The sequence below is a fragment of the Panthera uncia genome, chromosome B1 (assembly GCF_023721935.1).
Source record: "Panthera uncia isolate 11264 chromosome B1, Puncia_PCG_1.0, whole genome shotgun sequence".
Taxonomy (NCBI): domain Eukaryota; kingdom Metazoa; phylum Chordata; class Mammalia; order Carnivora; family Felidae; genus Panthera; species Panthera uncia.
In genome coordinates, this window is record NC_064811.1 from 185451350 (window position 1) to 185476864 (window position 25515).

Sequence of the window (25515 nt, forward strand, 5' to 3'; positions counted from 1 at the left end):
TCTGATTCCAACCTGCTGTTTCCCGTGCCTGTCCCAAACCACCCACATCCTGGGACTTTTGGAAAGCAGACTCTGGGAGCACGGGATTGCACCAAGGTCTCTGCATCCCAAGATTCTATCCGTGAGCTCTCTCTTTGGCCTGAGTGGCCTTCCCATGCCCTGGAAGGGCCTCATGGACCCTGTGCATTTACTGTGACCTGTCTGCAATGACATTCCTCATTCCAGCCTCCTTCCTCATGGACCTGCTCCTCAGAGACTCTGGATCCCTCACTGGAACCCTAGGCTAACGTTCAGCTGGCCGAGATGCGCCAGCAGCTGCAGCGGTGGTTAAAATGCTGAAATTCTGCCACATTGGTTAGGAATAGCTGCTACTCCAGGTGCCCCCACCCCTAATTCAGATTCTGAAGGGGTTCGTGCCTGGTCCATCCAAGGATCTCCTGAACCCGTTCTGGGGCAGTGGCCTACTTCTTTCTGGATCGGTTGATACCTGGCTGTACTGGTCATTCATGTTATGAACAGCACCCCCTCTCTCCTTCATTTGCCTTTTCATGTGAGCATATCTTGCTTCCTCATATAGACTCCCCAGCCGCATTCTAAGCTCTGGGCACGTAGGAGACCTAGTCATTATCTTTTGCATGTTTTCGGCAGCATTTAACATGGCACCTTAACTGCTAGCAAGCACTTAATATTGTCTGATGTCCAGTTGAGACCAGGAGACATTCAGACAGTCCGGTGTCCTGTAGAAGGGGATCGCTGACAAGAATACACGTTTCAGTGTTCCAAATTTGTAAATTATGATGCTGCGCAAAACTGAGATCTTGCAGCAAAGATCAAGGTATCGAAAATCACTAGACCAAGCCTGTGCTTTCGTTGGGTTGAACTTAGTGTTTAGGAGTACAGCCGTGGTGTCTCTTTCAGGGTACTTTCAGAGAGGTTTCAACAGCAGGTGGTTGTAGGCTTTACGGGATGTGGAAGGGAAGCAGATCAGTGTCAAGTTCTAGATAATCTTACATAACTGTACCGTCGCCTTCATTTACCTGGTATTCCTCCTTAAAATCATACCTTGTTTCTGTGCTACTAGTGAAATGGTCGAATAGCTGTTTGTTCCTTCTGTAGGACAATTACCCGCATTGTTCCTCAGGCACGCTTCCAAGGTGCCCCAGAATGTGGGGCTGGCAGGGAACTTGCCTGTCAAGCAGTCCAACCAACCACCCCAGGGGAGGATGGAACCCAGATTCAGAGAGGTGTGGCTGAGAGCCCAGAGACAGGCTAGACTCTGAAGACAGAGCCAGCCTGTGCTGCCCTCTTCGGACAGGAATCAGAGATGAGCGCCACTGAGGCTGGCACCCCTCTAAAGTGTAGGCAGACTGAACATCCCTGGCCCGTGAGGCAGGGGCTGAAGCTTTGGGCTGCCGTGGCCCTGCAACCTTGATTCTCCTTCCTCCAGACTAGCCGGCCCAGCCCCCTCGGGCTCTCAGGCTTGGGCCAGGTGACTTCACTCCAGTGTCCTGCCCGCTCCAACTCCTTTCCCTCACGGAGTTGTTGATTACCTCTGTTTCCCTCTTAGACGGAAAGTCTGTGTGCAAGCACTATTACACTGCCCCCTAGCGGCGGCAAGCTTTTCGGGGGGGGGGGGGGGGGGTGCTCCAGTTAGCGCTTGTTTTTAATGTTTATTTATTTATTTTGAGAGAGACAGAGAGAACGAGTGGGAGAGGGGCAGAGAGAGAGGGAGAGAGAATCCCAGGCAGGCTCCATGCTCAGCGTGGAGTCCGACTCAGGGCTCGATCTCACGAACTGTGAGATCAGGACCTGAGCCAATCGCAAGACTCAGACACTTAACGGACTAAGCCACCCAGGCGCCCCTGCAATTAGCACTTTTATTTGTTGCCTCCCAGAGTCAAGAACTGACAGAGACTCTAGCCAGGCAGGTGCCCAGAGAAGCTGCAAGAACTGCTCAGTCGTCCCAAAATGGGGCCCCTGTGCCCCGTGGCGGAGGTAGGCCATCCAGGGTGCAGGGTGGGTATATTAGAACTACTACAGATACTCATTTTTTAGCTTAAATTCATATATGTGTATTTTATAATGTTCAGAAAATATTTGCAAATGTCTAGAGTTTATAAATGTAGTTACAGGGGCGCCTGGGTGGCTCAGTCGGTTAAGCGTCCGACTTCAGCTCAGGTCACGATCTTGCGGTCCTGAGTTCGAGCCCCGCGTCGGGCTCTGGGCTGATGGCTCAGAGCCTGGAGCCTGCTTCTGATTCTGTGTCTCCCTCTCTCTCTGCCCCTCCCCCGTTCATGCTCTGTCTCACTCTGTCTCAAAAATAAATAAACATTAAAAAATTTTTTTAAAAATAAATAAATAAATAAATAAATAAATAAATGTAGTTACATATTAAGAGGCATTTATTTATTAGTTTGGATGCATTATGAAAAGCTCAGAGAACCGGAAAATTAACTCCTTCTCTACCAACAGCATGGCAAGATACCTCTGAATGCCACTTGGAAAAAAAAAAAAGAGCAAGAGAACTCAGTTTGTCAGTTAAGGGGGAATCGAAACTCCCTTGCGAAACTAGGTTGTGATTGATGTCAAATTGGTCTTGAAGTGAGGTGGTATCTTATGGTGGTGGTGATTTGTATTTGCCTGATAACGTAGAGCGTATTTTCACGTGTCTGTTAGCCATCTGGATGTCTTTGGAAAAGTGTCTAGTTACGTCTTCTGCCCATTTCTTCACTGGATTATTTGTTTTTTGGATGTCGATTTTGCTAAGTTTTTTATAGACTTTTGGATACTAACCCTTTATCCAGTATGTCATTTGAAGAGCCCAAGTGCCCATCGATGGACTAATGGATACAGAAGATGTGGTGTGCATATGCAGTGGAATACTACTCAGCGATCAAAAAGAATGAAATCTTGCCATTTGCAACAACATGGACGGAGCTAGAGTGTGTTATGCGAAGTGAAATAAGTCAGCCGGAGAAAGACAAACGTCGTATGATTTCACTCATATGTGGAACTTAAGAAACACAACAGATGAACATAGGGGGAGGGAAGGAAAAATCAGATAAAAACAGAGAGGGAGGCAAACCATAAGGGAGTCTTAAATACAGAGAACAAACCTGAGGGTTGCCGGAGGGGAGGTACGTGGGGGGGCATGGGCTAAATGGGTGACAGACATTAAGGAGGGCACTTGTTGGGATGAGCACTGGGTGTTGTAAGTGATGAATCCTTGGGTTCTACTGAAACCAATATGACACTGTATGTTAACTAACCTGAACTTAAAGAGATAAATTTAAAAATTTTTTTAAAAGTGGTCTTGGACTTCAGGAGAGTCGTGTTAAATCCAGAGTATATTTTGACTTTGGACCCAAAGCTTGAAAATGCAGAAGCCTTAAAATCAGGACAAAGATTTTATTTTATTTTCTGATTTATTCACTACTGTGTCTCCTGAGATGGGAGCAACGTTTGATATGGAGTGCTCTGTAAATCTCAGATTGAACATATAGACCTTTCCTTGTGTGACAATCACATATCATGCTGGGTGTAGCACCTTGAGTCAATATTTAGGTTGGCTTTCTTTGTTGAACGTTTAGTCACTTAGCAGGAAGCAGCATGTGGATGTGCTAGTCAGTTTTACTCCCCGCAAATCGTTCCCCAAACCGCAGGATCATAGCGCCGAATGGGCCTCGGAAGTGTCACCTGAATAGTAAGATGTTTGGGATTTGCTTTAAAATTGTTTTTTTTTTTTTTTTTTTTTTTATGGGTGTAAAATGAGACAATATTAGCAAAGTGTTGATCCTGGGAAAGCCGAAGCTAGGGTCATGGGCATATGGGGGTTTGTTTTCCTATTCTATGTACTTTTAAATCCACGTGGACATTTTCATAATAAAATATAAACAAAACGTATGGGGAAAGTAGACCCCCAGCTAGTGTCACGTGTTCCAAGTAGGTAACAGCCAGATGAGACCATCTCTTTGTCTTCCTTTCCTTCTTTTAAACGTCAGGTCGTTACCCTACAGTCCTCTGCAACTTGTTGGATTTGTTAGGTTTTCAGCCTCCCGCGGGCCACGCACTCTTCCCATGGTTCCCCGCACCCTTGGAGTTATTCCAGCCCCGCCCTTCTCCCTCCTCCTACAGTGGGCTTAATCCTGCAACTCTCTCTCTGTTTCACGTGCTGCTCCCCCGACACCACCAACGTCTTCCCCAGAGCTGACGAAATCGAAAAGTCAGAACGGGGTCCCAGCCTCTTTCAAAGGCTCTGTTCTGTCTTGACGAGGCCCACAGCCTAAGCATATTTGGTGGGCTCCCTTCATCTCTGCTGTTTAGGGACACAACAGTTCCACGCTGAAATCTGTAAACCCTCAGAAGCGTCCCCATGTGTGAGTGGCCGGCCTTCCTCTCTGGGTAGAGGTCTGTCTATGTTCTATCTCCCACTTAACCCTGCGCCGCTAAGCTGGTCCACTAGTTTGTCAGTCCCTCTGAAACCGCGATCTATTTTAAGAGGTGTAAGTAACTCTACCCAACCTTGTGTCCTTTCAGCCTTCTTATCCAGGTCACTGCTATCTGATCGTGGTGACCTCTGCGAGCAAGGACTGGGCCTTGTTCTTCGCTGTCTCCTGCACCAGGCCTCACCCTGGCGGGGACATGGGACGCTCAGCAAACTACACCCCGCTGCATGGGGACAAGCTCCTGCAGCTAACGGCTGCTTAGCCCGGGTGGAGGCAGGGCATCCTCCACCCTGGTTTATGGCTCTGTCGTTCCTAACTGCCAGCCGCCCCTGCCCCAGCACCGGCCGGCGCGAGCTGGGTCTCAGGGCATTTCACCCCCACCACCTGCCTCTGGCTGCTTCCACCTGGCTCTCTAGCCGGCCCTCCCATCGCTCTCTGGTTCATCCATAGTGTTCTCTCCCTCCCGAAGCCCTCCACCACTTACTTCTTCACTTTTCGTCTAGATAGTTAGGTTAACTCTTTCTCGCAGGTGTGTTTGTTCACTGATACCCTAAACTCGTTGAAGGCAGAGGCAACACTGCAAATGCTGTTGGACTTCTATTTGGGAGAGAGGGAAAGTGGGGTTTTTTTCCCTGTGATTTTGTTCATTAGCAGTGGAACCTTTCTCAAAGGTGCCCTTACGTGGAAGTGCCCACATAGCTGGTCAGGGCCCAACACGGACGGTGGGAGCCTAGGGATGGACTTTCTGGGCAGGGCTTCCACCCCATCTGTCATTCTCCTAGAAGGACAGGTTGCCGCCCGAGGCCGTTTATGCAGCAGGTGGGAAATACATAAATACAAGAGGAAATGAACCGAATTGACCTAGTTATATCTTCTTTATCTTGAGAAATAAAAAAAATAATAACAAAAAAATAATAACACAGCAAAGTACACAGTAGAATAATAAAATCATAAATACCCAAATGCCACAGCATAGAATTAACAGTTTTTTTTCCTTAATTTCATTTATTTATTTATTTATTTACTTATTTATTTTGAGGGGAGGGAGGAGTGGCAGAGAGAGAGGGAGGGAGACAGAGAATCCCCAGCAGGCTCCGCACTGTCAGCACAGAGCCGGACGGGGCTCGAACTCACAGACCATGAGATCATGACCTGAACCGAAATCGAGAGTCGGTTGCTTAACCGACTGAGCCACCCAGGCGCCCCTAGAATTGGCAGTTTCTAACAGTTATTTTCCTTCTGTGTCGTGCTGTCATCTGGAGTTTCCGGGTGGCAGTGGAATCCTGTTGTTCAGTCCTGAACGTCAAGGGTGTGTCACCATCTTTTGCCTTCTCTGGCCTTGTCTTGGAAATGCTCCATGGTGTCAGTGATTGAAGGGGGCACACATTTCCTCTATTCCCGTCCTTTCTTTATCCCCACGGAGGCCCACACAGGCAGCGACGAAGCTGGCTCAAGATTTTTGTTGCCCATCAGGGGCACCGCCGGGACCTGAAACAACCAGATTGTTACATCTGAGCCTACCTCCTACTCTTCCTGTTTTGTCTCCTTCCGTATTCACTCCTAAAAGTGACTAGTCTGGGACAAAACATCGGAGGGACCCTGGGACTTAGGTACCCTCTCTGTGTGCGGTTTCTCAAACAAAGGGACCCTACTCCCAATTTCCAGGGCCCTGAGTGGACAGGAGTTCCTGCCTCACGGGGTCTGGCTCTGGCTATTGTAAAAGGACATTCGTCCTCTTAACTATTAAGTTCTTCTCCACCTCCCAGGAAGAGGAGCCTCCTGCTTCCTGCCTTGCTTTGTGGTTCCCCAGAGGCCGGGAAGATGGAGAGTCTTTTGTGGATTATTTTCATGGCAACAGGAATTTTATTTCCTTCTCTAGCTATGGTCATAATAGGCTGTACATAATGGGCTGTACCCCCCGGACCATGGCGTTGTGTTCTCTAATACACAGTCCTACAGACATAATTAGGGCCCTTCCTGGGCCAGATGTCAGCTGAGATAACATGCCTTGTTGGATTCACTTGGTGAGTTGACAAGTGGGGAGCCGGGCCCACGGAAGCCTCTTCAGAAGGGTTGGGTCAACCTAGCAAACTGGTCTTGTCTCCATTAGCTGAAGTGAGGCTGACTGGCTGAGGTCACCCATTTTGCCCAAGCCTGCCCCTTCTCCGACCGTTACCAAGAAATGTCCCTGCCTCGTCTAAGTGACTTCTGAGAACTCACTTAACAGTGTTAACAGTGTTTGAAGGCCAATGGAAACATCTTGCTTCTCTTAAGAGTTTTTTTTTTTTTTTTCAATAGAAACTTTTCCTCGTGAATCCGTGCCACTCACATAACCTGGATGTCTTCGCTGGGCATGTCCAAACTAGAATTATCTCTTCCCCAATTGGCTGGACATGGCAGGTCTTCGTGTCTATGCTGAAGAGAGAAGGGAGGAGAACCAGATGGCTCCCCCCCACCCCCCGCCCTCCGGAGAATGCCGGGCAAATCATATTTGCAGCATCCCTTAATGGCTCAGATGGCCACCCACCCGGTGCTCTTGCTCGTGCTCGGTGGTCAGGGAGTCTCTGAGGGCTCTCCTCACCGCAGTCCCACCATTGCTCTATAGCTCCTGGGATGCTTCTCTGGTTTAGAGGATTCTCTTTTCTGTCGTAGAATAGTCACTTCTAGATGTTGGTGGCCAGCCGGGTCTCAAGCTCTGGACTCAAGCCCTCCTTCTGGCATTTGCACTTCTACTCAAGAGAGGTGTTTGTTTACCCTCTTCCCCTTCTTGTGGGCAACCTTGATCTTTCAAAAAGTAATCCACAGTCTCCTGTCTGAATATTTGTCTACACATCTGCTAAGGAGAAAGAGGATCCTTGCCCTTAGATGACCTTGAGGTGACATTATATAGAAGTGCAACAGTTTGAGAAATGAAAAACATCATGGGAAGCTGGGCAAGAGAGTTTTGCTTTTTTTTAGTTATCATTACTGACTTCAGGAGTAGAATGTAGTTGTAGTAACTGATCACTTACGTACAACACCCAGTGCTCATCACAACAAGGGGCAAGGGAGTATTTTTATGTAGCCTTTAAATCAGTGTCTTGCAAGGTTTTTCTTTTCCCCTCCACATCACCTAGGAGGTGCTGCTTACTCCTTTCTAGCACAATGGCTCGCAGCAGCGTCAGCAGCAGCGTGGGGTGTACAGGGAGAATGCTAAAGTTTAGAAATGTTTCAAATACCTCCTTGCTCTTTGGAGAATCACTGTTCTATAAATACACCCTCCTGGGGCCTGTAGCAGAAAACTGGTCAGAATCACAGAGGGTCGTTCCTAACCCAGTAACTGTTCATGAAGCACCTGTTCTGGGCAAGGCAGTATGTCCAGCATCAGGGGCCTATGAAGACAGATGGGAAGGGGCCCTGGCCCCAGGAGAGAGAAGCATCTATGTAAGAGAAGCAGACGCTCACCATAAGTATAAAATAGGAGATGCTAAGGGTCACGCAAGGGCTACAGATAACATATTCCTGGAGTTCAGGACTGCCTCTGACTGAGGAGGTCACGTAAGGATTTATTAGAGCAACTGAACTATTTGGGTCAGTTTGGACATGTTATTAAGACAGGGCTCGGGAAGAGGCCGTAAGGAAAGGAGACCCCAAGGTTGGAGAATGCAGCGTGGGCGTGGAAGCATGGGGAGACTTTCTGGTAGACTCTTGGAAAGGGCCAGAGCTCCGCCCTGGGATACTGACCCTCCCAGCCTTGTTGAGGCAGGGAGCCGGAGGGGAGCTCGCCCAGAGACGCGTGGGGAGAGGATGGGCCGGTCCACTCGCACAAGGAGGCTTCCAGGACCCTGGGAACCTGCCTACAAACCGCCTTCCAGCCTCCCCCACTGCTTTGCTCCTCATTGTTCCACCGGTCAATCTTCTTCAATCTCCCGGGCTCAAAAACCCAGCTCTCCGACTCCGACTCTTTTTTTCCATTGATATCCACTGAGTTACTAAATCCTGTTTTGTTTTGTTTTTTTAGCGATTAAAAATGCCTTATTATAAAGTAGGCATAACATAAAATTTACCATTTTAACCACTTTTAAGCATACAGTTCATTGGCATTCATTACATTATCGATATTGCGTAACTGTCACCGTTACCGAGTTCCAGAATTTTTGGGATGTTCCAGAATGTTTTGGGGATCCAGAATCCCCAACACAAACTCTGTACCTGTGAAGCAATAACTCCCCTTTCCCCTCCCACCCTCCACTCCTGTAGCTTCCATTTCTGTCTCTTTGAATTTGCCTCATCGAAGTCCCTGGAACACATATAACGTTTTGTAGGTTCATCCAGCTTATGGCCTGTATCAGGATCGCCTTCTTTTTTTTTTTTTTTTTTTTTTTTTAAGGCGGAGGGTTATTCCGTCGCCTGCACAGGCCACAATTCGTGTGTATCCCTCCAATGCTTGGTGGACGTTGGGATTCAGATCCTGGCTCTTTAAAGCTCTGTCTGTCCCAGCTTCTTGGCATCCTCTTCATCGCCTTGCACGTTCATCTGCATTTGAACCACCGTGTGCCTCGGTGACAGGCCTGCCTCTTACGGTCCATAGGCTTTGCCTTCGGTCCTGGCCTCTGGTCTTGTTCTTGTGTGGGGCTGGGGCAGGACACTGGGCTTTTCCTACACAGTCTCCTGTCTTTGAGTCGAAGCTGATGAGGACTCCATACAGTAAGGACCGTTAGGAGGATGACAGTTCGTCATGTGTCTAATTACTCAGCACGGTGCCTGATACACAGCAAGTGCTTAGCAAACGGTGGCTCTTAAAGAAAGCGCAATTTCAAGCTGATTTTTCCTTCCTTTCTCCTACCCAGTGGAATCCTGTCACTTGTTCCAGATTACCTGGCCAAAAATCCTAGAGCTGAGGTGGGGAGTTGCTTCTGGCCGTCCCGTCCTATCCCCAGAGCCCGAAGTGGAGCTCACATTCTTGGGCCTCCCTCATCCTGCGAGGACCGGCTCGCTTTTGCTTTCTGCATGCAGCAATCCTTGAGAGCGTGTGACCTCTCTCAGAATTTCTTGTGCACTTACTGCCACCTCGTTTTGCACTGTTTTGTGTATGTATTTGTGTTACGTTTTTGACTTCTAAGCCTCACGAATGGGGTCTGCAAGTTTTTCACGGTTTGCACCCACATTTGAATGTTAAGTAATGCACCTGCACCCAAGAGAGGGTGAGGATTTCCCGACAACCCTCTTGTAGTCGTCATGTGTCACTGAGGCTTTCATTTTGTGGGGGTGTCCTCTTGGTCACTTCCTTTTGAACACCATCAGGTAGAGAAGGCACCTTTCCTGAAACCGCCTCATTCTCAGAAAGGCCAACTAAGTGAATTCGACTTTTCCTGAGCAAAGGAATTTAACACTAGCTGGGTTGCTATTTCTGGAGGCTTGACCTTACGAAGGCAAAAGTGGCTCCAAAAGTGGCTGGCTCTAGGGATGCCTGAGACCCTGTGTGGAGAAGTGTGTTCAAAGAATTTTAATAAAATATCAGGGAAATGTAAGTAGGGAAAGAGCACACATTTCTAAAGTAATTTATTTTGTCACGTGACTTCAATAGATATGTAATTTAATAAATACAGAAGCTGTTACGGGTAGACTTTGACCATTGCATCTAAGCCCTACAAGTTTACCCATTCAAGTTGGGCACATTGTGTTTGGAATCTCATTACTTGGGGGCGTATATGGGAGTCGTGGCTTGGTGGCCAATATGAACAGGTGAGGTATGGCCCTAATATTACTGGTTAGAAAATTAGTCTAGCCTTCTGCTTACCTTTACAGTTTTTTATTAAGTTTATTTCTTTATTTTGAGAGAGAGAGAGCGTGCACGTGCGTGCGTGAGTGGGGGTGGGGCAGAGAGGGAAGGAGAGAGAGAAAATCGTAAGCAGGCTCTGTGCTGTCAGCACCGAGCCGAACACGGGGCTCGAACCCACAAACCACGAGATCATGACCTGAGCCGAAATCAAGAGTCGGATGCTTAACCGACTGAGCCACCCAAGCATCCCCCTGCTTACCTTTAAAAGCTTTGTGTCCTGCTCTTTCTGACTTTGATGGCGTGGACAGAGAGTGGTGTCGTAAAGAATTTTCTTTTTTAAAATTTTTTTTTTTTTCCTTTTTTCAACGTTTTTTTTTTTTTTTTTATTTATTTTTGGGACAGAGAGAGACAGAGCATGAACGGGGGAGGGGCAGAGAGAGAGGGAGACACAGAATCGGAAACATGCTCCAGGCTCCGAGCCATCAGCCCAGAGCCTGACGCGGGGCTCGAACTCACGGACCGCGAGATCGTGACCTGGCTGAAGTCGGACGCTTAACCGACTGCGCCACCCAGGCGCCCCAAGAATTTTCAAGTTGACTTGAATATTTCAGCAAATCAGGTTTCTAAAAGCAGAGCACCTCTCCTTCATTTCTCCTTTTAAAATCTGCTTGGAAATCGAATTCGTGATCCCAGAGAGTCACTTTAATGAAAATTATGTGGGTTTAAGGTTCACTGTACTTCGTTGGGAAGAAACACCCCATGGCAGTGGATGGGAGTAATTAATTCCCTGTGGAAGTATTTGCCCACCGTGCGTGGGATCCTGAAGTTACCCAGATGGTCTCTCTCCTTCTCATGCTCAGGATGAGGAGATGATCCAAAGGCAGCAAACGTAGTCAGGAATTCATGTATAGGATGGGCTTTGGACAGAGACCTCTGTTTTCCTTTCTAACTGGTGGATGTCGGCATCCCTGTTTGGGGAGAGCCCGACTGCTCTTTTGGTTCAGGAGGGGACGGCTTAAGCAAATCTAGCTTTAGGTAAATTGCCAGCCAGGGTTAAGGAGCACGAATCCAAGGGTTTTGGAGTGGCACACTGAAAGAACAGCACGCGGTCTGGCTGCTGCTCTCTTGTTCCTCCCCAAGGCTGAGCTCTGCCCAGCCAGCTCAGGACAAAGGGGGAGTTTCAGCCTTCTGTAAATAGCCTATTGTACAAGGGCAGGAGGTGGGGCAAGGAATGGCAGCGTTGCCAGCTTGGCTCGCTGCTTTTAAGGAAAGATGTCAGGATTTCTGCATTTGCTGCTGCTGGGGCAAGGGTGCTATTTACGTGGGTTTGCTTCAAGGCTGCATTCCTAGCAAAGTATTTCATCAAACCGCTGTTATTCAACCGAATGAAAGCTTGAGGAACTTTAGAAGGGGAGAAACATCCCGGTCACCCATTTTTTTGGGGGGTTTGTAAACAATATGAAGAAAATAAAATGCTGATGTAAGTATAAATCTGCAAAATCATAGGAGGTCTGTGTGTGTGTGTGTGTGTGTGTGTGTGTGTGTGTCCCTGTGTCCTTAGAGAATGATGCCCTTGTGAGTCACCTCTGGCCCCAAACCACTTTTGTGTGGTGTAAACAAAATGGTAGGAGGTAAACCTTTGTGTCCGGGTGGCCTTAGACCCATATGTTCAGAGTCCAGGATGATGGGGCAAATCCTGGTGGTTATGTAAGACAAGGGAGTTCAGATGCCCGGTTCTCATCAGGCCATGCAGTGTCAGTGCTGAGGACCTTTAGAAACCACCTGCTGTCACGGTCTCTAAGCCGGAGTGGGCTGCGGAGGACTTGTGAGCCGCATGTGCAGAGAAGTATGTGCATGTTCCCAGTGGAGAGGATCAGCGGCCCCGCAGAGGTTAGGAATTGTTCGTGTAGAGGAACAAGCATGACTTTAGGGTCAAGTCGGTGTCCCCGTCTTGGGATACACCTTGGGGAAACCTCTTAAGTCTCCAGCCTCAGTTTCCTCATGATCATTTTGTATTGCGATGTTCCGGTGAGCTACAGGATGTGAAAGCCTTTCTGAAACACTAGATCAGTGCTAACTGTGTTGCCAGCTCTTCTTCCCAAAGTTTGGGTGGATAAATACCAGGACTTCTGTTTCCTGACAGTCGTGCAATCCAGTTTCTACTACCGTGTCCTGTGTATCCTGTCCTGTGTCCTGTCCTGTGCACAGGGCTACTTAAAGGCATCCTTCACAATGGTTCTTTGCGCTGGATGTGTGCCACGTTCCCCCAACCATTGCTGTGTTCTCTGTCGTTCTGTGGTTTTAGACTCCAGCTCTTTGGGAAATTGAAAGGACCCAACTGAACAAACACACTTTTCCTAAGTGCTGGGAGGAAGGGTGTGCAGGTGTAGCTGTTGGGGAAGGGAGAAGCCAGCTGCCAATAGTCTTGTGTGTTCTCAACTGAGAAATACTGGCTGCTTAAGCCTTTAATCCGATTGAATCATATTCTTAGCAAACAGCAGCATTATTACTTGCCTGGGCTGTAAACTTCCTGAGAGGGTGATGTGCAAATTTGCTTTTGAAAGAATTTAATAAAAAAAATATTCCAACTAGAACACCGTTGGAATAAGAAGTACAATCTGTCTGGGTTTTAGTCATCTGTTGGCAAGTGTGGGTCTTGATTCTTCTTAGAGACCTGTTGGGGGCTGTCTTAAAGCGTGGTGTTAATGTTCACCTGCAGCATTGAAGGGCTATTTATTGTGGCTAATATTCTCTGAATGAGGTCTGCCTGCATTTCTAAATACGCGAAGTGCCTTTTCCTTAATAGCAGTTACATAGAAGGAAGAAGATTTAGAATGCTTTGTATTCATGTTTAAGAGTCATTCTTCACGTGGATCTCAAAGAAGGATTGTCTTAGTTCTTTATTGGATGGGCTCTAGTTTTCCTATGGACAGCATTAACCAGTTGATTAAGTGAAGCTGGTTTTCAGCTTGTCTGTCACCTGGCTGCGAGCTGAGAGGCATGAATTAAACTGTTGTACCTTGTCATTATCACCCACTAAAGGTAAGAATTTAGCTGGGTTTCAACCCTTAGCATTACAGATTAGTATCTAATAAAAGTGTTCTTGCAACGGTGCAAGATTACCAAATCAGTAATTTTCTGAAGTGTTTTTTTTTTTCTTCAAGTTTCTTTCCTAGACTTATCTCTAGAAATAGACAGTTTTCTTTCTTCGTCTAATGCTGTCTACAGCTTGGCTCCTGCTGATGCTTAAAATAGAAAAAAAAAATCACCAGTTTATGACTGTATTTGTTTATGGGGGGATTATTTAACGTTCCCCTCCAAGGACTGGATTCTGTCGAACAGCCCCTGCAGATTCACAGGATCTGGGCTGTATGGAAATGACTTCAGGGACCCCGGGGAGAGAAAAGCCAAGGGCAGGGGTGTGTCTGCCAGGGGTGGGAGATTCCTTTCCAGCCCGCAGGGGCGCAGTGGGCGTGAAGGCTGCCGGGGGCGTGACTTGAGGGCCAGGCAGGTCCGCACAGGGCACAGTCGGGTTGCTTAGCGTCGGCTGGCTGTGCTGTGTATGGAATCTGGCCGCCTGCTGCCAGCGGGCCCGACTCCATCTGTCTGCTGGTCCTCACGGTCTCCGTGAGTGCGGGCCTTGCTCAGGGAGCCCTCACTTCAGCACGCCCTGCCGACACCGCAGGCTCAGTGTCGTGCGTCCCCCACCAGCTGGCTCCGCCCCGGAGAGCCTGGACCTGGTGGTGGGCGCTGTCCTCCCAGCCTCCGGCTCCAGGCCCCCCCCCCCCCCGCGCCCCCCCTCCCCCCCGCGCACCCTGGCTGGCCTCGTGTGTTCACTGTGCTCCCGGACTGGAGTAGCTCCACTCCTGTGCGTTCCTCTAGAATAAATCTGCTGTGGCCATACCACGGACAATCTGTTTCTTTCGTGGTCCGTCGCCTGTTGGTTCGACATGCCGCCCAGCATCTGATCGTTTATTGCACTGGTTTTTAAAAATATGCCCATTGTCTCTTCTCATTGGGAAGCCAGGCAGAAAGAAAACAGTGTCTGTTTTCAGATCTGGCACTGGCAGTGACACTGGCTGATGCCTGTCCCTGCCCATGGGTGGAGCAGTGGGGTGACTGTGCTCCCAGCTGCTCATTGGCCCATCCTCCACCCGCTTCTCCTGGGAAGTCAAGTGTGAATTTTGTCTGATAGTTACCTTTAGCCCAGTGGGCAGCAGGACAGGAGTCGGCCTGTGACAAATGTCCTGAGAGACCTTGGCAGGTCGGGCAAACGCCAGCTGAGCTCCTCCCCCCGCCCCCTTCCCACCACCTCTTCTGCTCCGCAGTAGTCACCTAGCAGTCAGCTGTTGGTGGCACCTATGGTGAGTGGTATTGTAAGTAGGGGAGCTTCTCCTCCAGAAGTATGACCTGAAGAAATTTTGCTTATCTGTTCCTTCTCGGTTGTCATGGAAGGAACTTTCGTGTGTGTGTGCGCGCGCGCACGCGCGCGTACCTACACAGAGTTGTGACGCAAGATTGCACGAGCTGAGCAAATACATTAAGATAGTGATGGCCAGTGAAAACACCTGATACTCTGCTCCTCTCTCAACAAAATTTACAGCGGTAGAGAGTGAGATTTAAAGATTTCTGTATCTGAAAAAAGAAAATTATGTTCAGTTTTGTGACCTCGGTATTTAAAAGGACATACAAGAAGGAACTCACAGCTACCATCTGAAGCACAGCTAAAGCATTCACACTTGGCAGGCAGTTTTTGAGAAAAGCCTTTCAGAGCATTCGCTATGATTTCCTTCCCTTTACTGCCAAACATACTTTATAGTAGTGGTTCATCAATCGTTTTCTAATTAGAATTATTTGTACTTATTTCCTGTTCTGACACTTTTTATGCTGATGTATATATAAATTGTCTATCCCATCCAATTTGAGGCTTTCATATACATTAGGTTGTTTGTCCAATTTTCTTCTGTGTGTTTTGGCTTTTTTTTTTTTTTTTTAGTTTACTTATTTATTTATTTTGAGAGACACAGAGTGTGTGAGGGAGGAGCAGAGAGAGAGAGAGGGAGAGAGAGAGAATCAATCCCAAGCAGACTCCACACTGAGCATGGAGCCTGACAGGGACTCGATCCCCTGGTCACGAGATCATGGTCTGAGCCGAAATCAAGAGTCAGTCACTTAACCGATTGAGCCACCCGGGCACCCCTGTGTTCTGACTGCTTTGTTGTTGTTGTTGTTGTTGTTGTTGTTGTTGTTTTATTAACTCTGTACCTTACGGTTCTGCATAAAGGACTAATCACAGGATGTTGGTAGATGAAATAATGATAGTACTTAGCATTTATTGAGTAGCTTCTGGGGCCCCATGCCATTCCAAGCTCTCTGTAAATCATGTAACCATTATAAAATCCCCATGAGATAGGTCTGTTTTCAATCTCCATTTTTGGTTAGGGAAACTGAGGCATAGAGAAGTTAAGTAATTCCAAATCATACAACTAATAAGCTGGGAAGACAGACTTTGGCTGTAGAATCTGGGATCTTAAATATTATTCTATACTTCTTCTCAAATACTATGCTTCAGTCTCTCTCTAGATACGTGGTAGATGATTTAGAATTTATGTACATCCATTTATTATTATTATTATTATATTTTGGTTATAATATCTTGAGGAATATAAAAAATTATTTTAGCAGAATAGAGAACTGCAGTTTCCTCTGCATTTGTATTGCTGCTTTTATGGTACAGAGAGCATGGGGAAAGCGAGAGACATACCGACATGTAGGTTGGTCCATCGGACCGATCCAGAGCTGATGGGAAATCTTTCGGAAGAAGGGGGAGCAGACGGCTGCTGGGTGGTTTGGGCTTACTTGTGCCTCTTCCCCTTTTCTCTTCATTAGCCCTGATAGCGAGACTTGAGTGTATTTGATTAGGTGGGAGAGAACAGAGGCACACTATCAGGGAAGAAACTGGTAACTTACGCCACTTGAGCATGTTATGGTGAGAATTCTTTGTGAGTAAAATCTTTTTAATGTGGGGAATGGATACTTTGCACAAAATGATGGGAGTCAAATGAATTTCTGACGTGTTCTTAGAAAAATGAAATTCGGCAGCCAGGAAGAGAGCTGGACCATCAGGCCTGTGGGTTTAATGCCTCGATTGGTCAGCCAGGCATCAAGTGGGATGGTTGGCCGTCGGGAATTCTGGAGACAAGTCCTGCCTTGCTGGAATGAACATGACATCTTTTCTCTCCTGACAGAATTCAGCTGAGGGAGCCAGCGACACAGGACAATGCAAGCCCACGAGTTGTTCCGGTATTTTCGAATGCCAGAGCTGGTTGACTTACGACAGTACGTTCGCACTCTTCCGACCAACACGCTCATGGGCTTTGGAGCTTTTGCAGCCCTCACCACCTTCTGGTACGCCACGAGACCCAAAGCCCTGAAGCCACCATGCGACCTGTCCTTGCAGTCTGTGGAGGTGGCGGTAAGTGGAGGGGCCTGCCGGCCTGCCATGTGGGTTTTCTCTGCATTTCCCCAGATTTCCCATTGAATGCGACACTGACCGGTTTCCGTCACCATCAGATATTTGCAAGGCCACTTTGTAAGCTAAACTGTGTTCAACAGACTGACGTTTGTCTATGTTAATAAATGGAGGGTGGGGGCCCGGAGGATTCCAGAAAGGATAGGCCCAGAGTCCCTGCTCTCGCAGGGCTGATGTTCCAGCAGAGAAGAGAGATGTCAAACAAATGTTCCAGAAAGAAGGATTTCATCTGCGGTATACCTGATACTTAGAACACATCCCCCAGCTGTTGAAAGGGACTCTGAGATTTCACCTAGGATGAGGCGAGGCTAGGAACTTGCCAGAATAACATGGCCACAGAATCTCAGGTAGGACATGATCACGCAAGGGCATTCAGGAGGGATCCAAGGTTGAATTGTTGAGGACCGTGGTTGTACATAACATGGCCAAACTACAGGCCATGCTCTTGTCCTCATGAAAATGAAACCAGAGTGCCAGAGTGTGCATTCCCTGGTTAGGGCATAGCGGGTGGGATGGGACCGGGAAAGCAAGGGACCCTTTCAGAAAGAATTTTTTCTTTTTTTTTTTTAATTTTTAAAAAAATGTTTATTTATTGAGAGAGAGAGAGAGAGAGAGACAGAGACAGAGAGACAGAGACAGAGAGTGCCTACGAGCAGGGGAGGGGCAGAAAGAGAGGGAGAGAGAGAAAGAATCCCAAGCAGGCTCTGCACTGTCAGCACAGGGCCCGATGCAGGGCTTGAACCCACAGATCACGAGATCACGACCTGAACCAAAATCAGGAGTTGGACGCTTAACCGACCGAGCCACCCGGGCGTCCCAGAGCGATTCTTCCTTGATGTTTCTGCTCTGCTTTCCTCCCTTTTGAATCTCTTTCGTATAAAATGTGAGGGGTTGAAATAGACGAAGCAGCCAAGTTCTTACTGGCGTCCTGACTCTCCCTCCACCTACTCTCTGCGCTGCGGTTTCTTGCTTTTCCCTACCTAAGTCAGAATCGATTTTCAGTATTCATAACTCTAAATGTACATAAAGAATGTCTCTTCTTCCCCTTCCTGCCCCGGTCCCCAGGCTGATGGCCATGAGGAGGAGAGGGTACCCTTCCACACGAACCCTTGGCCTGCCTGATAAGGACCATTTTATTACTTACAGCGTTTTAGTTCTTTTAGACAATTTTCCTGGATTCATTAATTTGAAATTTTTATAATCTGTAGAAGATACATCAGTCTAATTCAGACCAAAATGTAAAGATAAAATGGCCGAATTATTGCCAAGAAAAGGTGTTTTCATACCTTGCTTAGAAGGTAAATGTGACTTAATATTTCACTTCAGCCAAGTGGCGGCTGGGTGGCTCAGTGGGTTAGGCGTCTGACTTCAGCTCAGGTCGTGATCTCGCGGTCCGTGGGTTCGAGCCCCGCGTCGGGCTCTGTGCCGACAGCTCGGAGCCTGGAGTCTGCCTTGGATTCTGTCTCCCTCTCTCTCTCTGCCCCTCCCCTGCTCACCCTCTGTCTCTCTCAGAAATAAATAAACATTAAAAATTAAAAAAACAAAATTTCACTTCAGCTAATAACAAGCCAAGAAGGAGTAGAATTTAATTTTTCTAATACATGAGTGTGGGGTTTTTGACATTCCTTCTCTTCTGGCGGAGGACCTGGTGCCTCAGGGTAGCATCGCCATCGCTATGAAAAGAGTACTTGGCAAGTGCAGATTTAAGATATTTATAACTTAGCAGTAACTGTAAATGCCTAATTCTAATTGTATGAGAAATTGTGGAGGCACTTACAGTGTGCTTTTTAAGTTCCAGCTTAGCATGAAGTCATTCTGAGACTTATTAAAATAAGCATTCATGTCCTCTGCAGAACGGTGGAAAACTACTGATGAGCACAAAGAAAATTAAAATCTATAATTCCACTACCTGGTAGAGTCTCCCTGATTTTTCTCTTTGCCTACAGAACTGGATTCAGCTTTGATTTTCAGAATTTGTCGGTCTTGGGAGTAGATACAAAATTTGTTTCGCATTTCTTTTTTTTTAAGATTTTATTTATTGTTTTGAGAGATAGAGAGCAAGTGAGTGGGGGTGGGGCAGAGAGAGAGAGAGAGAGAGAGGGACACAGAATCCGAAGCAGGCTCCAGGCTCCTAGCCGTCAGCACACAGCCCGACGCGGGGCTCGAACCCGCAAACCACGAGATCATGACCCGAGCCAAAGTCGGACGCGTAACCGACTGAGCCACCCAGGCTCCCCTGCTTTGCATTTCTAAAAAGAGAACTTAAAATACTGAAATAAAGACAAGCTTTGAGCTCTGATGCTCCATAACGACAGGTGCTTTCCTGTAGGTAGCGTGGTCATAAGGAGTTCTGTGGCAGAAAGAAGCACTTAATTCATTTCATTAAGTATTCATCAGGAGCCTGTGTATCTGGCACCGATGTAGGAACTGATCGTCAGAATAAAATACTGTTGTTTTGTTCCTTTGTTCCTTTGAAAACAAGTGCCATTTGCCAGTCCACACCCTGGTCTCCCGCCCTGCCCCCATTTCGCCTCCAGATTTCCACCCCCCTCTTCCCATAAACCTTCCATGGGTGTTAAAATGAGGCGTCTGCACTTTTTGGTTCTGCTGCATCTGATACCAGCCACACTGGCTGATTCCACGCTACACCTTCTTAAAGCTGTGGCCCGGAGGTTCTTGAGAAGTTACAGCTTCTAACATTTCCTTCTAGAAGTCAGGGTGACACTGGAAAAAACAGATTCTGATTTTGTGGACATGTAGAGGGTGTCCTCTGTGAAGGAAAGTAGTCAATTATTGTCTTGGGGAACTGCATAAAAGTGGGAATAATTAAATTGTCAGCCTTCTGACAAGAGAAACAAATGAATAAAAATAAAAGTAACATCCCATTTATAGTTCTCTAAGCTACTTTGTGAAGAAAAAAATATTTTGCTATGGTGGTATTTCCCTTCCTGTTAAAGAAATTGGATGAACTAAAATAAATAAAAGTAAGTAAGTAAGTAAGTAAGTAAATAAATAAATAAATAAAAAGGGTGATAAAGAGGACGTTAGCACCGTGCTGTGCCCCGTGTAAGAAAAGCAGTAAGGCCATAAGCTGCAGAACGGGACAGAGAAGCTGAAGTTCAGAACTGAGTCCAACAAGTGTCTCTTCAATTTCACACACGGTGTGATCTGGACCCTATGTTGAGGGCCGAGCCCGTGCCTTTGTGGTGGCAGCTGACACCGTGTGTCAGCAGTGTGACCCGAAGGCCTGCCTTTCCCTGTGTGTCAGGGAGGAGTTCCATCTTCCGCGGAATTCTTTTGCTTCTGCTCCCTAACTCCAAGCTGCGGGGGGAAGCGAGTTTCTCTGTGTCCGTGTAGTCTCTACTCACTTTCACAAGTGATTCACACGTGTCCAGGTTTCCGCTGGTCTCTGTCTGTTGGCCGAGATTGAGATCCCCGTGTCCCCCGGGTGAAGACGACCTTAACCGCAGTGACCGGAAACCCTTCGGGGCTAGTCAGGGGCCCAGACCTTGGTGGTCGCAGCTTAGGGACATAGGAGAGCGTGATGCAGCTAGAAGGGACTGGAGAAGCAAGCGGATTTGGCAGAGGCTGGACCTCGCTCCTCTGCTTAGACCAGGAAGACAGCTTTGGACAAGTTCCCCTGACTTTTCTGACCTTCACATTCCTTATCTGGAGAACAGAAGTGATAGATCCTTCCCTCCCTCACGGTTAAGAGGACTGCCTAGATACTTGCAGAGGGTCCACTTGGCCCATACCGAGTGTCCAGTAAGTGTTAGTTTTCTTCTTCTATGAAGGCCTCCTCTTTTAACCCTCAAGTTTTATACACAGGAAAACAGCTGAGTCCCAAGAGGCGAAATTATATTACATAGTGAACTATCTAGAGCTTTGTTATACTGCCTTCATTACAGTGGTTGAACATCAGGTATTGTAATAGGGCTTTACAGGGGGTGGGGGAGGATAATACAGTTGGGGTCTGTCTAGATTAATTTGAAGAGTCAGTGGTTAGACCTTTGAACCCAGGAGCAGGCTCTTCTGAAAATGGGTATTGGAGGCAAAACCGTCTGAAGGTAATGCAGATGGAAGGAAGAAGCGGGGCTGGTGACGTAAGAACGGGGGCTGAGGTTCCACACAGGAGATGGGTGTGGGAGCAGAAAGCGGGGTGGTGTGGGCGTGAGGCCCGGGCCGGGAGCATAGTGTTGTCACAGCCGGGGCGGCGGTGGCAAAACCGGATTTCTGGTGAGCTTCTGCCTCCCCGCATCCTCTGCCCGTGCCCCAGGTCAGATGTAGATAGGGTCAGAGCAAAACTTGGTGCCGGTCGGTCGTAGGTCCACCTACCGGAGTTTAGGGGATTGAGGCACCAAACCATTCCAAAGCGTAAATGAGAATCCAGGTAATTGCTGAAGGAGGAAGTGGAAAGAGTATGGGAATTCCTAGATTTGGTGAGAGATGTCAGAAGCATTGAAATGGCTCACTTGCCAAATTAAGACGGAAGGATTTATGATGTACTTAAATGAAAACCCAAGCTATTTGCCTTGTCTTTGAATATTAGAGAAGGGAGTAGACTGCAGAACGTAAAAAACTTTTCTATATCTCTAAGTCCATAGCTTTCTTAAGACTTCATTTTCAGAATATCAGAGCTTAGTTTCAGACTTACCTCGGGTAACCAAACAAGTCAGTCCATAACAGATTCACTGTTTAAACTTGTTGGTTACTGGACCTTGGTTCTGGTGTGGGTTCATATCTTTCAATATGCAGGATTGGCTCTTTGGGGATCACTCATCTTGGCTCCCAAGTTGGATGACTTCCACACCAAATGATCTCATGACATTCAGGCACATGCTGGCTGGCTGGCCTTTTGGCGTAAAAGCTTGAGATTGATACATCCACATGTTGGGATATTTATGATTAGCAACTTGCCTTAAGATTTGATTCTTTTTGGGGCGCCTGGGTGGCTCAGTCGGTTGGGCGGCCGACTTCGGCTCAGGTCATGATCTCGCTGTCCGTGAGTTCGAGCCCCGCGTCGGGCTCTGTGCTGACCGCGCAGAGCCTGGAGCCTGTTTCGGATTCTGTGTCTCCCTCTCTCTCTGACCCTCCCCCGTTCATGCTCTGTCTCTCTCTGTCTCAAAAATAAATAAACGTTAAAAAAAAAAAAATTAAAAAAAAAAAAGATTTGATTCTTTTTTTTTTTTAAGTTTATTTATTTTGAGAGCTCACGTGTGTGCACACGAACAGGGGTGGGGCAGAGAGCGGGAGAGAGAGAATTCCAAGCAAGCTCCACACTGAGCATGGAGCCCGATGCAGGGCTTGATCCGACAACTGTGAGATCCTGACCTGAGCTGAAATCAAGAGTCGGACACTTAACCGACTGAACCACCCAGGCACCCCTTGCCTTAGCATTTTAAGCCTGTGCTATAGGAGGTGACACTCTGGATTCGATCCTCCATGCTTCACAGGGTAATTATCTGATGGCCTCCCTTCAGCAAGCACTTGATCATCTGCCATGTGATATGCGCCCAATACCTGGAAGAAGAGGCTGCTGTCCTCATGAAGCTTGTAGGCTGGCCAGCGGTCCTCTTGAGGTCTCCTTCTGTCCCTGGCAGAGGGTGAGGGTTGTCCTTAAACTAACAGGACAACTTGTTCTCATGCCATAAAGCCAAAACGCTGGTTCATTCTCTGATAAGAACCCCGAAAAAAGCAAACTAAATGGAACATATCTGGCCTGTGGAAGCATTGCTCAATAAATGTCATGGTTTCCTCACATAGGACTTGCAGAGACAAAGTGTCTACCTCTGGGCTAATGACATTGGCAAAGCCAAAAGTGGCAATGCCAAAAAGAAGTTGACTCATGGAAGCATACATCAAATCACATCGTGTACTTTAGGTATCTCACACTTTTGTCAGTTACACCTCAGTAAGGCTGGGGAAAAAACAAAAAAACCAAAAAACAAACAAACAAACAAAAAAAAACAAAGGGCAAAGCATGGCGATACCCTGGACTTGAATGGCTGGGGCTGGTTCCGGGTGGGGGTGCTGTCGTCCAGTGGGGTAGGCCCAAACTCCACAGTGAGGCAGCGATGCAGGGAGAGTCTGAGTGGGAGCTGGGAGGGCAGAGCAGGAAGGGAAGTTGTCTGGGAAGGGCAGGTGCAGTCAGATGGTGGAACTAACACCGGCCCCACAGTCTGTGCAACAAGTGGCAGAGCATCTGTAAGAGGGGGCGTTAAGACTCCCGAATTTGAACCCAGGGGGAGGTAGCAGGTGAGCATGACGAGGAAAGGAGAAATATTAGGAGCGGTCTAGTCGTTTCTGCAGTCACTTGTAAATACAAACATTGATAAAAACAGAATTCCCATCTCCGGCAAGACTCGGAGTGGTGGAGCAGAAGCACGTGCAGGACTTTGGAAGAATCTCCTGGTTTGATGCTCTGGCTTCCTCCCTGCGGGTAATGCTTGTGCAAATCCTGTTTTTAGGCATTAGCTTTCGTTTACTTGCCATTTGTAATTGCAGGTTTCTAGTCCTTGTTCCCCACTGCCTGTTCTTCTCTGGTCTGATTGGAAAATAATTGTGCATGTGGTCAAAGATGTCGGCAAAGCGGGGCGCCTGGGTGGCGCAGTCGGTTAAGCGTCCGACTTCAGCCAGGTCACGATCTCGCGGTCTGTGAGTTCGAGCCCCGCGTCAGGCTCTGGGCTGATGGCTCGGAGCCTGGAGCCTGTTTCCGATTCTGTGTCTCCCTCTCTCTCTGCCCCTCCCCCGTTCATGCTCTGTCTCTCTCTGTCCCAAAAATAAATAAAAAACGTTGAAAAAAAAAATAAAAAAAATAAAAAAAGATGTCGGCAAAGATTTGCCTTTCTAATCTTTTTTAAAATGTTTACATTTTTTTGAATTTGTTTCTGAGGGAGAGAGAGAGAGACGGAGCATGAGCGGGGAGGGACAGAGAGAGGAAACACAGAATCTGAACCAGGCTCCAGGCTCTGAGCCTTCAGCACAGAGCCTGATGCAGGGCTCGAACGCACGAACCACAAGATCATGACCTGAGCCGAAGCTGGACGCCCAACTGACTGAGCCCCCCGGGCACCCCGCCTTTCTAATCTTACCCCTAGTAGCTTGCCTGCTGTGGTGCTCAGAGAGTTTTCAAATGCATTTTTCTAAAGTGCTATGGCATCCGAGGGCATTTTCAGCCAGCGGCCCTAGCAGTTGGGGCCGTGGGGGTGGATGCAGAGAATGTATTTGGAGGGGCGCCTTTGTTTAGACCTAATATTCTGGGAGTGTACGAACGTCAGCATTTTCATGCCTTTAGGTAACTTTAGCACCTCTTCCAAAACAAAACAGGCTTCTTCGTAACTAAGTATAACAAACCTCGTTGGTTACTTTGTCTTCACTCACATTGCAGAAAACGTAACTGAGGTTCTCTGTGTTTTGAGGCTTGTCTGCTAATTAGAAGTGACCAGTGATTCGAATGAGGCGGTAGAAGTGTCACTGCTGGTCATGGTCATGGGGCAGCGGTGGGTGGCGTGAGTGGGCTGCAGAGTGAAAGACGGGCATTGCAGAGAACTGAAGGCAGGTTTCTGATCTTCGTGCCAAGACTAGGCCGCAGAAGTATTAAGTAGCTGCCTTGAGGAATTCAAAGAAAGAAAGGTGATTGTTTTAGGGGGAAATTTTTTTTATTTCTGGATTCCATGTAAACCTGGCAGTAAAAGCTTCAGCTCACCGAACAGGAATATGGTAAAGCAGGTCTGAGAACACGATTTGATTTTGTACAAATGATGCTGCCTCTCACAGGCTTCATTAAGCAGGGAACATACACATGTTCATAAACGACAGACGCGTGTGCTGGAATATTTATTTAAGTTTAAAAATAGCGTCCCCCAAGCAGGGTCAACGGGTGCCAGGTGAAAAATGGCAAATGTAACCCTTCTGAGCCTCTCGACAAAAAATCCCTGCTTCGCATTCATGTCTTAGAAGGCCAACCATGGATGAGAAACAGACACCGGTTCCCTTTAGAAGTCAGAAGTGGGGCAGAATGTTTCGCATATTCCAAATGGCAGGCATGTAGAGATGTTATAGGCAGTTTTGTTTTGCTGGAACAATGTGTGTTTGTGGGGGTTTGGATTTTGTGACTCCAGACTTTCTTCCCTCTCGCAGAGGTGGGAGGGTGCCATTTGCCCTTCTGTGGTTGGCCGATTTCCCCTGGTGATGAGCTTGAAATGTGCTTGTCAGCCTCCCCCCCAGCCCCCAACCTAAGCAACTCCTCCCCTTGGGATGGCAGTGGGGAGGTGCTCAGGAAGAAGGAAACAGGACAGTGAACTAGGGGTGAGATGGAAGGTGTTCTAGGGCTTTAGAGGAAAGTGTTGAAGAACGGAAGAAACCCAGGCGGCCATCTATGATCCGGGCCCGGCTCCTCCAAGATGGAGACTAACAGCGTGGGGGCGAGTTTGAACCCTGCTTGTGATCCACAAAGAAACTTCTCACCGTATCGGATGTCCGTGTCTCTGGACAACATTTGAGATGTCACATGAAAGCCTCCCCCGCAGGCTCTTCGCTCACCTGTGGAGTGGCTGGCTGGCTACACTCAGGTGCTCAGGAAATACTTACCCTCCGTCGTTCCTGCACTCAGATGACAGAACCCAGCACTGACGTGATGGTTCCGCCCTTTCTTTACTCCCTGGGCGGAAAGGATCTGGGGAAGTCAGCTAGTTAAAGGGTGAGCATCAACGGTGAGCCTGAGGGTTCTTCGCTCCGCGGGGGCATTTACGGTGTAGCCTATCATGGGGCATCTAGGT

General features: G+C 47.8%; 1 protein-coding gene across 4 annotated transcripts in view; it reads left to right on the plus strand.

Annotated features, from left to right (window-relative positions):
• ACSL1 (acyl-CoA synthetase long chain family member 1) overlaps positions 1-25515 on the plus strand; it is a 72685-nt gene that overhangs the window by 5906 nt on the left and 41264 nt on the right. For all 4 annotated transcript variants that reach the window (XM_049632560.1, XM_049632558.1, XM_049632557.1 and 1 more), the window contains exon 2: positions 16455-16681. In XM_049632560.1, the coding sequence (XP_049488517.1) occupies positions 16487-16681 (195 nt within the window). In that variant the 5' untranslated portion in view covers positions 16455-16486. The remainder of the gene's footprint in view (positions 1-16454; positions 16682-25515) is intronic.